This window comes from Cyrtonyx montezumae, unplaced genomic scaffold (genome assembly GCF_038088225.1).
Source record: "Cyrtonyx montezumae isolate F1298 unplaced genomic scaffold, pur_monq_1.0 scaffold_3, whole genome shotgun sequence".
NCBI lineage: Eukaryota > Metazoa > Chordata > Aves > Galliformes > Odontophoridae > Cyrtonyx > Cyrtonyx montezumae.
The window spans coordinates 53,431,796-53,446,281 of NW_027072034.1; the positions used below are offsets into that span (position 1 = coordinate 53,431,796).

Consider the following 14,486-nt stretch of genomic DNA (forward strand, 5'->3'; position numbering starts at 1 on the left):
GTGATACACTTTAAAATGTGTATGATGAGAAATATTACTGGATAGCACAAAGGATTTAGGCTACATTATTGATTGTTTACACTGAAAAATTAGTACCATATTTTTTTAGATTAAATAGAAATCCAGTGTTGGGCCTGTCACATTTAGTCACTTGAGTGGAATCTAGGAATTCTCTATACGGGGATTTCAGTAAAAGCCTACTCCCATATACATCACAGAATCATAGAATCCTTTAAGTTTGAAGAGATCCCTTAAGGCCATCTAGTCCAATTTCCCTGCAATGAACTGGGACACCTACAGCTACACCAGGTGCTCAGAGCCCCGTTCAGCCTGACCTTGGATGTTTCCAGAAACAGGGCATCCAGCACATCTCTGGGCAACCTGTGTCAGTGTCTCACCACCCTTACTGTAAACAAACTTCTTCCTTATGTCCAATCAAAATCTCCCCTCTTCATTGCAAGACCTTTTTCCCTTGTCCTATAACAACAGACTCTGCTAAAGAGTATGTCCCCTTCTCTTATACAGCCCCCTTTTAGATACTGAAAGGCTGCTCTCAGGTCTCCCCAGAGCTTTCTCTTCTCCAGGCTGAACAGCCCAGCTCTCTCAGCCTGTCCTCCTAGGGGAACTGTTCCATCCCTTGGATTATTTTTGTGGCACTCCTCTGGATGTGCTCTAACAACTACTCATCTCTCCTGAACCATCACTTCAATAATAATTGGAATAAGTTATTCTCTAAGGAATATTAACAGAAGGAATTTGGACTTTAACTTCACATTTTAAAATAAAAATTTAAATACAAATCCCTGCTTTATGCATTAGTGAGGTCTCGACCACTGAAAAATTATAGCCTTAATACACCCAAGGATCTTAAAATCAGAATTAATATCATGCCAAAAATAGGTAATCGGACAGTTTCTATGGTTTATGAACAAACATCATCCTAAGGACTCTGACAGTCATGTACTCTACTGCTAATTTTCTTACTAAAAATTGTCTAGATCGAAAGAAAACAGTTTTAAATTGCAATGTAATATCTTTCATTTAAACAGTAAATTCATTTAAACATTTTCAAACCTTTGCTCAGAAATCTGCAGCTATGGCACTGCTCACAGCACTCAACTTATTTCTGTGGTAATCCAGTCTGCTACCCAACATATATTGACATACAATGACCAATTGCTACCGTATCATACCTGAACTTTTATCCATTTAGCAACTGATGATAACATTAGTACAAAACTGCACTTCTAATGTTTCCATTCTGTCCCTTATTATACTGTGTATTGAGTGTGTGACTTCAGATCAGCAAACCAAGCTCTTTTTTTCCACAATATGGATATTTTAAACAAAGTTCTCTTAGTTACTGGCTTTCTATGAGGTCAACAGTATTGAACTATTCCCTTGCTTTACCTCAACCTAACCTAATACAGATCTAGAAAAGTGACCAGCATTTTTACTGAGTAGAAACTTCTCCCTGCTTTTCAAGTTCTTGCTGCAGTTTGAGCCATTATCTACTAAATCTCCATCCACAGACCATACTGGTTGCTCATACAACATCACACACATCCTTATTTATATCAGTGTATCTGTTATCCTAACCCTTACTATATCAAGAATGACAAGCTACCAGAAAAACTAACTGGTTCAAAGGGAAAAGCAACTTGAAAGAAAGGGTAACTATGAATGGTACAAGTATGAGGGACAATGTGATTTTGATATTGCTCTGAACAAACTTTCCTGTCTTGGGAAAACTACCTAAGGAGAGGGAAAACAAAACCTAAGACAACAACTTGAAAGGTCCTCCATGGAGCTTTCCTACATTCAGGCAGTCTGAAATTTCAGAAAACAACTGAAAGCTGAAAGAACCATATAGCTGTAAGCTTTAAAAATGGGAAATGAAGTGAGAAAAATATATTCTTGCAATAAGTACTCCAGCCAACAAAACTAGAAAATCACACAAAAAGATTCTCAAAGACAACAGCTTTTAGGGTCCATTGAATCTTCTGCAATAAAAAACTGCAATAAAAACTATTACATAAATAAGAGGTTGAATCCGCATCCTCTGGACAGAAGATGCTTTTTTTTTGGTCTGTGAATCTGAGCCTTAGGACTGAAAATATAGTATCTTCAGACTTACCAGCTCTCCAACTGTCCTTCATGTATTTCTTTGAAAAGCTTTGTTAATGCTAGTAACTAATTATAAATCAACTCAAGATAAAGAAGTTTTGTGTTTTACAGTATTATGCACTTGCCCTTCATTTCAGCTAAAACACAACACTGAGCCTTTTCTAAGATGAAAATCTGCACGTCACCTCTTGCCTACACAACAGTAGGTCTATTAATACATCCTGAATTAAAACATCACATATTAAGTTTCAAATAACTTTATAACTCTAGATGCATGAAAAAAATGCTATTTTGAATTAGCCACAAACAAATGAGTTAAAACGAAAAATGAGAAAAAAAAAAGGACACAAATTTTCAAAGCTTAAATGTTTTAGTCCAGCACATACAGAATATGAGGGGAAAAAGATAAGCAGGGATGTTCACTAGCAGCTAAATTTATACATTCCCATGGAGGAGAGCTATTCACCTGTCGTCCTTTTGGTTGTGTTGTCGACGGCAAGTCCTGCAGAATAAAGCCAACCCAGGAAAAGAAATTTTCATTTTACTTGTTAAGAGCACACAACACCATTTGTTAGTGATTCATACTACATTACGTTAAAGTGGTAAGTCAGATGAAAGTATAAAGCATTGACCCGTTTTTAGAGAAACCTTTTTCTTAAAGGAAAATCAAACTCAGGCTGTTTAGCAGCAAGCTGAAGAAAGCAGGTAAATAGTTTAAGCAGATAGAGAATGTGCTTTTTAATATACAATTCAGCATCTTCAACACAAAAGCACTGTCAAGTGAAAGAGGCTCTTTATATGAATGCCTTTCCCACTTTTTTTTAAAAATCTTGTTTTTTTAAAACACAAGAATGACTATAATAAATATTAAAAATGGTATTGTTTAAAATACTTAATGTGATAAGTTGCACCAGAGAGTACAATTTTAACTACTAGTCATATTATAATTTTTATTTAATTCACAAAATTTTCTTCATTTTCTTAACAACACAATTATTTTTCATTATATTAATTAATAAGTACTTTACCTTGTGGCAAATCATTTCTCAGGTGTAACGGTGTAATTTTTTTAAATAATTAAAGGAATAATTACTCCTTTTTTTTTTTTAAGGTAGTCCCATGATTCATGATATTGACAGCACTCTTATTAAGGGAGCTTGCAGGTACAGTTACTACGTTGGTCTGAACAATGACAAATGGTAAACAACACAAATTGAAACACTGCTATACACTAGAAAAACAGGAGATAACAGCACCTTTCTACCTGAATACATATGAAACAGGAAGTAAGTACTTTGTGTTAAAGATGTGATGATAATAGCTCGATTTGTAGTGCAATTTAAAGCCTTTTGCTTTTCATATCCAGCCAAGGCTTGTATTTCACAAAGTATGTGCACGTACCACAACAGCAGAGGGCACACCAATTCATTAACTCAGATAGCGGAAACCAGTACACGTTCCAGAGGTCGCTCAAAACACAAAGCTTATGGAGTCTAGCAGGTCTTGAAGTATCAACTGCAGTTATTTTTCCTTCAAATACTGCTTCTGAAGTTTAGGATGGAAATAAGACTTCCACTAGAAACCTTTTCTTAGCTTTGAGGAAACTGCTAACTATGATTTAAGACTGACCGAAGTGTCACATTACAGTTATTAACATTTAACTCACTGTATGGCCTTTAATGAGAAGAATATGTTGGAAGAAAACTCTTAGAAAACAAAAATGGGGAGTTACATATGTAATAACGTTGGTTCTATCAGAAGGACAAAGTTTTCCACTGACCACATGATAAGTATAACAGTAATGGCAGATGAGCACCAACAAAACTTTCACACTCTCTCTGTGTGGAACTGGAAATCTTACCGAAACAGAATTGTTAGTGCTGCTATGGCCATTAGCTGGGGACTGTCTGGATGTAGAGGGGGAATCTCTCTGAAATAAGACACAAGGTTCATTAACAACACAACACTATCACAGGAACACAGATAAATTTTTAAAGAACAGTTACATCCACAGCCTTATAACCATTTGTTTAACGGCTTTGTTTGTGAAAGTTTCCACACTACTGTGTAAATCTGAAGTTTGTTCATAGTTTGAAATTCACGTTTGATATTTTGATGTGTCCTATCTAATAATTATTTTTATGCTGCTTCAGAAATCAAACAGCTTTTTAGTAACAGGGAACTCCTATATCTTCTGTGGCTGACAACACTGAAGACCGCTAATCATACTGTTGCTCTTGCTAAAGGCAATTACCCAAAGTTATATGCTGCACACTTAATCTACAAGTCACATATTTCATTTTAAAGAAGCTTCTAAATCTTTTTTCAGCAATATTGAGGTCAGTGTTGATCACCTTTTACGCCTTAAGATGTAACTCTCTATACCGTCTTAAATCCACTGCTGCTAACACAGGAGCGGGAAGTTGCTCCTGTCTTCTCATCCATTTTACAGCATATTGAGTTGTTTTTCTTTTTTTCCCCTCCAACATTCTTATGAGCTTAAAAGCATTAAACTTTGCAAAAATATATCATTTTCAAAAGCCACCTTTCTTGACTCACACTACAACTGTGATCCTACAACTCAATGAGAAGAAAGCAGATGCAGAAATTCTATAGAAAAGATTATAGGATTTTCTGACTGGGTCTTGCAGAGACAAGAAAGTCACTTGCTGAGCAATGCCATTCTGATCATGAAATCTTTAATTCCATAATATCAGATAATTGAGTTTAACTAGCCATGTCTTCAGAAAATAAAAAATAAATAATGATGTAAAAAAAAAATCCCTCTAATCCCAAGGGAATTTTGGAATTTAATATTCCATATCAGAGGTCAATTGAGGAATGACTGGTAACTTTGTGTAACATCAAAGATAGTAGGTAAAAGAGGTAAAACAGTTTCCAAAGAACACAAAGTTACCCTGCCACATTTTATCAATATGAGTGCCTTTTGTGAACAGATTAAAAAACAGAATTGGAGCTGAACTGTTTATGCAACAGGATTAATCAGATTAAAGTCCAGTAATAATATTCTCCAACTTTTACTAATTATGTGATAGCATTCTTAGCTATTTTAAAGAAAAAAAAATAAACTGGCAGGCAATACTTGACTTTTGCTGCCTGTATTCTTGATGTGCAACAAACTCATCTAGAACATGCTTTTTTTTTTTTCGGACTCATTACATGTGATTTCCTAAAGTTCATATACAACTATCTGAAAGTAATAAAACTGTAAAATCATTTAGATCTGGGTACTTCTGCTAAAGAACAAAAAACTCAAAAGCTGTTTGCAACACATAATGAACTGGAGGAAATCAGTTCTAATTAGAAAAATCACTCTGGCACAAGTTTCAAATGAGACCAAATATGCTACTAATTTCTGGGAAAAAAAAAAAAAAAAAAAAGGCCAGACACATTTATATTTGCCCAAAAGAACCATTATTCCTTTTTCTGGGAAACTGTATATTGGTACCACCTGTAGTATCAAATAGCAGCTAGGAGATAGTACTTAGAAAAAAAGCAGCAAGTTCCTTCTTTCATAAACTGTTCTGCTTGCTCAGCAGTTCTAGCTCTGCCAATTGAGAAAAGATAGAAGGATGAAATTTACTCTGTTATAGGTTGCTTTTATTTTATTTTTTGCTTTATTTTTAAAACTAGTTTGTTACGATCTATTAGTTCAGTAATGGTTTGGCCTGGGAAAGGTTTGGAAAGTGACGCAAATACCCAAGCCTTTTGGAGGAAAACATGTTTAGAGTAATGATGCTATTTCTGGACACTCTTGAAGAGTTCTCCCTTTAAAGGGAATTTTCTTGGTTTGAGAATATTTTGATTTTATTCCTCCAACAATTCTCAACAGAAGACAGAACACTACTCAAAGAAAATGCTTGTCAAAACACATTGAGGAAAATAAACATTTTCAGTGCTATCAGTGATTTCAATACGAATCGTAAGAAACTGAAATTATATCAAGCTAGTCAAGAAGCATATGTGTAATTTTTAAATATTTAGTTAATTCAGACACACTTTCAAATGCATTTAGGTTCCTAATTTACTAGGAACTAATCTTTCTCCCTAAAAAGACTAAAAATTTAAGAGAAAAACTGTATTATGCACAATCTAATGAGAGAAAGCAATGAGAAGGATTCTTGTAGAAAGTTAGGGCTGCTTAGACCTGAATACTTCATCTTTGATTCTGTGTTTGTTCCTCCACAAAACTAGATAAATCACTAGTTCTCCTAGGAAAAATGACAGAAAAACACTGAGAGGATCACATAATTCTGAATAGTGTGGAAATGATATAATAATTCAGTATCACTTGAACATCTATAATTCCCAGTCTTGTCTAGACACAAGCTAAATAATAAAACTGTAGACTTCAAGACCATTGTTATTTAGTTCATGTGTCACAGCTGAAGCCTTAGAAAAAAAAATTGGAGTAATTTCCAAATGATGGCAAAACTACTTTCACGTTGGTTCCTTGCTCTTAATGGGTGGATTCTGAACGATGAATGTTTGAGACACATTCCTACAGAAGAAATCAATTACATCTACGAGATGTGGCCCAATCACACTAGACACACACTCACAAAATCACAGGGATTGGAAGGAACCTCTTGAGATTATCTAGTCCTATTCTACTAAAGCAGTTCCCTACAGTAGGTTCCACAGGAAAGTGTGGGTTTTGAGTTATCTCCAGTAAAGGAGACGCCCCACCTTTCTGGGCAGCCTGTTCTATGGACACGTACAAGAATTGCCACACTAATAACACTGCAAAAAATCTGCAAATACATTTCAAGTCCACTTTTGGTCAAACAAATTTTCTGTAAGTTTGAGATTATAAAAATGTTTAAGACCACAAAAAGTCTTATGATCTTAGCCCTAATGGAAACATTCCAGGGCTAAATACATAAATCCATGATGATTACCAGTGGATTTTAAAATTCTCGTATGTATATATAAAGGCTTTTCTTCCTAATGAAACAGCTTAAGTGTTTCACAAGATAATCTGAAACAAAGGGTGTTGCTTACAAGGAAAGCTTTTCCTTAAGAAAAAACAAACAAACAAACAAAAAAAACCACACTTGCCATACCATTCTTACATCTCTTTGTACACACAATACAAAGTAAGAACTCTAATGTAGGTAGAGCTAAAGGGTTTCTTGGTTGGATAAAGTGCTAGCTGAAATGTATAATCAGCATACACAACTGTTCTAAATTATTACTGAAGTTTGCTCTTGTGTAAAAATAAGTTTGTAGTAGGAGCATATGACAGAACATCCTGGCTACTGTGTTGTCTGGATAGCTGAGCAATGTGTGCCATGTACCACACCAATGACTGAGCAGGTGTTCTTACTGTAGAATGACTGGATCAAGATTTTCTAAAAGGGAACTCACAAATTCTACATTTTCAAGCGAATTTCGCTCTTAAACAACTCAAAATTACTCAGTTGAGATTTTGAAAACTGCCTAGGGATGCTGGGCAGTTTTACACACTACAGGGACAACACTTCTCTAGATATAGAAAATGGTTTAATGTTTAGAAAATAACAGGTACAACACTTCTTTCAAATGCCCACAAAAGAAGAAAAACATAGCAAATGGGATTTGAAAAAATAGGTTCCCTCAAAACTAACACTTATATACCACTGTATTATAAAGGGATATAAACAGCTTTTATATAAGAGCAAGTAGGTAAGAGTATGGCTGATTGTACTAATATTTAACTCTGTTTATTCAAGATTAAGGTATTTTTCACCCCAGTGATGTTATTCTCATGGTAGGAACCTAAAAACCCAAACTAATTAGTTTTACATTCCTCTTCTAGTAAAGCTGCATTATGACAGCAACAATCCATGACTGAAGCTGGGCAGGAAAAAAACAAACATAAATTTATAGAAATACTTGAAATACAGCCAAAAATGTGTTTTAATTTTACTAGCAAAGACCTAACATCCCTGAATTTATCTTGCTAGAGTGCATTAGTAGCACGTTTTCCATGTCCTAAGAATATCACTGGCAAATAATCTGACTCCTCATGTGAATCACAATTCTGAAAGATTCTCTGAAAGAAATTCACCCTGTATCAAAGGACTAAAGATGATTTAATACCATAATTTGAAATGTTGTCTTTTTATAAATTCGTTATAACAGTTGGAACACTAGACAAAGTAATAGATATGACCAAATGCGTGGAACAGACTTAGGCACCTGATCAATTGAACACAACATGCCATGAATTGTGATAAATATTACACTGTGGTTTGTTTTTCTTCTTTGACCACACATTTCCAGTTCTAGTGTTTTGTTTGAAGAAAGTAAAGAAAGGCAAGTGTCTTCTGTGAAAAAAAAAACAGTCATGAAGAACCTAAGAACAGAAAGCTAAGAAAAAGAAATGACTGAATGCTACTAAAATGTCACCTAATGGTATTAAAACTGTGTGCTGCATTTAATTTTCTCCATATGATTGATCATCTTTCCAAGAAACTAAATACTTTCATCAGTTTTTGTGTTAAAATAAGAGGAAGAGGGTTATCATTTATTCTAACTACTACTTACAGAAGTCAATAAATAAATGCATCAGCAGACTCTAGAATTTCTATTTGAGCTTTTTTTAAAGCCTCTGTATTTCATGAAAAACTTTTGTTTTCATATTTATACCTTACAGGTGAAAATTTGTTGAACTTCTTATCTCTAAAACAATAAGTGTGAAACCACAGCCCCAGTTAGGTTAAGATGCTTGACTTCAACAGGGTTTTATGTCCACACTTGGAATTCTAATTTGGGAATTTTGTACAGTTAAGCATGGGGCACAGAAAGACTGTCATCATGCACACTGTATGTATGCCATCTGGATTCTCAGACAGGAACAGTACCTCTCAAGTAGCCATTTTCTGGAATTTATTTGCCTACATTTGCAAACCGGAACATAACTCTGTGAACAAGAGGGAATTCAACAATGCTACTGTGCAAAAACCGTAACACCAAGTTTCTAGTTCAAGGGAAATTGTACTCCAAATCTGTTTTTCTTCTGTAATGACAAATAGCATTTTTGCATGGAAACATAATATTTAGCCACATGTAACTGTTACAGACAACCATCACAAATTTACCTCAACAGGGTAATACAGAAACAGATTATTCAATTAACCCTTAACAGCCCAAAGTAGCAAAATAATGTTTCATGCCTGAAAAGGGAGGATAGCTCCTCAGTTTAGGAACTTTAATAGACTTCTGGGAAAATGTGTTTAAAACGCAATTTTTAAAGGGGCTTCCTAAATGCATGAGTTGAGGATGCCCTCTCTCTTTTTATTCTTATTTTTTAATTTAAGTAGGCTGTAAAGAGTTATTTAAGGTGCTGATGAGATGAATATGAAGGCAAGGCTGAGTAGGTAGGTGAGACCTACTCATGTTCCGTTATCTTTGTTGTAAAATTGGTGTGCGTGATCTAACAGGACAGGCAGAAACAATTTCCCAGAAAGCAGTAACATTCAGCCATCAGCAGGCAGTTAGTTACAGGACTGAGGAAGAAATAGGAAGGCTCATTAAATTCATTACCTCACAGGATGACGATTGCGTGCGATAACTTGGCACAATCTTAAAGGTGATACTTCCACGCATTTCCCTCTGGAAAAAAAAAGAAAAAAAAAAGCAATTCATTAAAGACTAAGATGTCTATTATAGAATCTCCAAATCACTAATGTTTCATAGGAAAGCATCAGAGTTAGTCTAAGACCAGCTGCATTAACTATAGAACAGCAGTACACTGTGGCAGTATATTTGCACAGGTATAATTTCTTAAAGAACGGTTGAAATCTAAGTGCCACCAAATGGCTGACAGCTGCAGGACTTGACCAGAGCAGAAAGGTAAGGAGATCACTTCAAATGTTCTTGGAATTTTCCACCTTCTCTCTGGCTGGCTTATTGTGAGTCTACAATATACTATTTTTGCCTGGATTTGTTTAAGCTTGTCCTGAGCACAGCAAAAGGAATAGTAATTATCATCCAAGACCCCAAGATTGGGGTTGCAAGCAAAAAAAAATGTTGCAGAATATCAAACTAAGACAAGATGCCATTTTCCTCTGAAAAGACAGACTGAGCTTGGTGTTTTTTTGTTTTTTGTTTTTTGTAAAACCAGTAACCACGGGTTACAAGAGTTGTAAGTTGAAACTTCAAACTTAGTAACAGCTGAACGCAGAAAGATTTGGCATTACAGGCACAAGTAGGCTATCAAGAATAGAAGAAAAACAGGACGTCACAATACAATTTTGGAAAGTTTTGTAAAAACATGACAAATGTTTTTATAAAGAACAGGGGAAATACATCAGGCACTTACAAGCATTTTTTGTAGTTGTTCTACTGTTTGATTTGCAACACTGATGCCATTTATTTCTCGGATTTCATCCCCTACGTGTAACGTACCTGCAGAATTAACAAAACACACAATCAACACAGTTACACAAACTAAGAATTGCAAGCCATTACTAATATTCATACAAAGGCATAAACACAAAACAATTTTCATATATGTATTTTTTGCTAGATTCATAAAAAGATGCTGGTAATGATGCACTAGAATCTGTCTTTGAGATTGCAGTCAATATACCAGCATGAGATGCCCAGCCACCCTATATAGTACATGGAAAGAAAATATCAGATCCCTTACAGGTACACTGACAAAATTCACACATTGAATAGAAATTCCCCAGCAAATAGTTGGCTGGAAAAGTTCAGCAGAGATATTCAGCCAGGCTACTGCTTAATGTAGTCTGGCTTCTGGACACAGTCTGAATTTTATCAGACTGTTTTTCACGTCTCTGATATTTGCCAGTTACAGGAAGCATTTTCTGTAGATACACTTGACTTCAACTTTAGGGTGAATGGTTGGTTTGACTACAAGACGACAAAACAAGAATCCACTTAGCTAAGGCAAGCCACAAACTGAGCTACTGAAGATGAGATGGGAATGGTATGCCACAACAAGGCTCTGAGACATTACAGAAGATAGATCAGGGAGGTGGCACCAGATTATCCTCAGGATTAGAAGCAATGTAGGAGGCTCTTTTGGATGACAGTTTTAGATTTGAATAGTTCAAGCCTACCCAATTTTCTAGTAGTTCTCCTAGAACACTTCTATGGTATTTGCAGGAACTTCTTACCCTTTAAGTATATTCTTGTTAGAAATAAGTATTCTCGATATATTTAATAAATCCATATAATTAGTAGTTCCCATGGTAGCTATGCTTAATCATCTAATTTTTGGTACCTTTTCTATTGGCTGTGATATGTATACTCAGGACTTAAGCTATCCAAACGTATAATACATTTGTGGTAACAGAGAATGGATGTATTTCTGGAGTAAATGTCTTTGTCTTCGCAAGTCAGAATGAAGACAGTTTCAGGAAGTATGTGCTTTTGCTCTACAGAGAAGTGTAAGAAATCCTATTTTATTAGGGAGAAGAACAGAACAAATTCTGGGAGTCCCTAATCAGAAACACAAAAGGAAATCTGGTAGCTTGGAAAGTGAAAGGCTGTGAACAAATCATTGTATTTTCACCAAGCCATCACCTGTATTTTGTTCAATTCAATTCAATAATTCTTGTCAGAGATATCAGCGTAACTCTGCTTGGGTGAATTTCATATCAACTTACTCCAAGAATGCAGCACTGACAGTGTACAACTGATGTTTTTCCAGTGGGGTTAAAGAGACAGCCAATAAGTCCTCTCTCTTCTTGGGAAAATCCAACATTTTAAATGTTATGTTGAAATCTTTTCTTAAATGTATTTTAAAAATGCATTCACTTTTTAACAAGTATGAGCCCAAACCAGTCAGCAGGAAAAAACACTGCAGTTAAGATACTGCCCCTGAAAACAGTATTTAGAGTGTGAGGGGTCTTATCAGAAACCACAGGTAAAATGTGAATGGGTAACTGAGGTAAGTCGAAGCACAGACACAAATGAGAAAACCAAGTCATAGTCAAAAGCCTGAGATCTGAGATACAATTCATTCATATACCTATTCTAAAAATACAGACAAGTAAATTAAAAGACAATTTCTAATAACTGAATTTGGTGTTTCACTTTCATCAAATTGAATTCCCTGGGAGGTGAAAGTTGATAGCATCTTTACAAGCTTATCTTCCTAATTCAACTTTCCCATCTTTTGACTAAGGACAGATATAATCAACAGGACTAGATACATCTGATACACAGATGGAGGCAGAATTCACAGCATTTTGTGACTGGAAATCACATGGTTTGTGCTTAATAGTGCTAGACCTGGAATAACATAGCTCCTGTAATACTCTCCATGGATTGTTATCTATCTGCTATCTATTACTGCCTGGCACTTCTCCATATAGCAATTGGAGATAGAAGAAACAATAAAATTAGAAACAAATGAAAACCACAGACCTTTTCAGTAGGATTCAAAAACATGTACTCAATCAGGATCACTGTCAACATTTGTGTTGTTCTATTTAGTAAAAATGTTCTAAATACAGGTATTTAAATGACATGGTAAAACTAAGAGGCAACTAGAACACAAACAATATTAGAAACACTAAAAACATGAGACTATTACAGAAAAGTGGAAACTTGGTTTGTTTCCTATGTCTTCTGTACATAGGAAGCTCTTCTGCAGCTACCTCAGTTAGATGAAGCACAAATAAAATAGGTTGCATTTCTCAAATTTTCAGAAGTAAAGGACACTGTAAATTTAAAGAAGTGAACAGAGTTCTAATGGGCACAGTTGGATCATTTAACAGGTTTTTAAAAGTTTCCATTACTCCATTATGTAACAGTCACATGGAACAATACCTAGCAGAGGATCATTACTACCTAAGAACAGTTAGAAGTGAACTTCCTCTCTAAACTAAGGATTTTTTTGCTTCACATTTTTTTTCCTCAATATCAGAAGTACAAAGATCATCAAGAATTGAAAACACATGGAGGTTTAATTTCTTTGGAAAACAAGGTTCATCCGTTTTTGCAAGGAAAAATACTGTAACTAGTCTAAGGATTTTTTCTAAAGAGGATTAAGTAAGCATGGCTTGAGAAATTAGTGTCATTTCAATCTCCCACTGTCCTATAATTGCATTCCCCTAATTAAAACCAAGATGAAACATAAAGGGCTGACATACACAAATGAAAGGAGACAAAGGCAGTTAGAAGGTTCTACGTAGATGTAAATCCATACTACCACAGAATAGTAGCAATCAAAATGAGGAATATACGCTGTTACACAATTTATACAAAATTATCTAAATATCCATGTATGACACACAATTACCTTGCCGGTGGATCATTCCTCCGTGCATAATTCTTGCCACAATGCAATGGTTCAGTTCATTCATTTTTAAAGTGATTCCCTAGAAGAGGAAATGTATTATACTCCTAACATAAAACAATCAGCAGCAAGACTCCTGACTGGATAAGAACAGTCACTGTTCCTAAAAAGCTTGAAGACAGGATGTATATTTTAAGGTAATAAACTTTGCCACTCCCTTAAATATGACCAATGTAAACAGAGGCTATTTATAAGACAAAGATGTAATAATCTAATAGATGATTGTCTAAGATCATTTGTTAAAAATGTAGTTTTGTATTAAGTGCAGATTGTCCAATTCAGTTTTACATAGTAAAGCCTAATCTGTTATAACTACAAGTTTGTTCTTAAACAAAAACAGCTACAGTGGTGGTGCTGCAGCATTTTAATAGAAGGGTATAGACAGGAAGGTAAGCATATACAGTGGTGCCGAACTATTCCAACTATACTGCCAACTCCAACGTGCAGAAACTTTCACTGAAATCAACACAGCACTGATCTTTATCAGCACAGAGTGAAGCAAAATACTGTGGTTCTCCCCATACCATTGGTTCATCTGTGTTCTTCTGGAACTGCACCAGTCGAACCCGCGTTACATTCTCCATATCCATGTCGCCGTTGGCGCTTTCTGGAGAATCCCCATTTAAGTACGGAGAGGTGGGAGGAGGTGTAACTCTCAGCGCTTCATCACTGTAAACTTCATGTGCCACTACATCATGAGTTTGAAGTAAGGCCTAGAGGTGATTACAGTAACAAAATAACATCATTTTCCACCATCTCTGATGCTCCCTTCACATTCCTCATAGATACTTTTGAAGCTCTCCAGAAGTAAGAGGTAAAACTCAAGGTATTTGCCCCTCATTTTCTATAGAGAGACTTTTCTGTGAAGTGAGTATAGGTTAAACTTCATCAGACTTATACACATACTGAATCTTCAAAATCTGCACGAGTAAACATTTTCTACTCAGTGAGAATGAGGTTATTCTCCTCTCCCTTATCTTCTCAATACATGCAAGGTATCAGAATTAAGCTACCTTTA

At 35.3% G+C, this 14,486-nt stretch overlaps 1 protein-coding gene across 6 annotated transcripts in view; it reads right to left on the reverse strand.

Moving 5' to 3' along the window:
* The window catches only part of CASK (calcium/calmodulin dependent serine protein kinase), a 201,695-nt gene that overhangs the window by 18,913 nt on the left and 168,296 nt on the right, over window positions 1-14,486 (reverse strand). For 2 of the 6 annotated variants that reach the window (XM_065741619.1, XM_065741618.1), the window contains exons 14-19: window positions 13,993-14,181; window positions 13,412-13,490; window positions 10,457-10,542; window positions 9,679-9,747; window positions 3,989-4,057; window positions 2,594-2,629 (exon numbers count right to left, since the gene is read on the reverse strand). In XM_065741619.1, the coding sequence (XP_065597691.1) occupies window positions 2,594-2,629; window positions 3,989-4,057; window positions 9,679-9,747; window positions 10,457-10,542; window positions 13,412-13,490; window positions 13,993-14,181 (528 nt within the window). The remainder of the gene's footprint in view (window positions 1-2,593; window positions 2,630-3,988; window positions 4,058-9,678; window positions 9,748-10,456; window positions 10,543-13,411; window positions 13,491-13,992; window positions 14,182-14,486) is intronic. The other 4 variants (XM_065741622.1, XM_065741621.1, XM_065741620.1 and 1 more) reach the window with 3 other exon arrangements.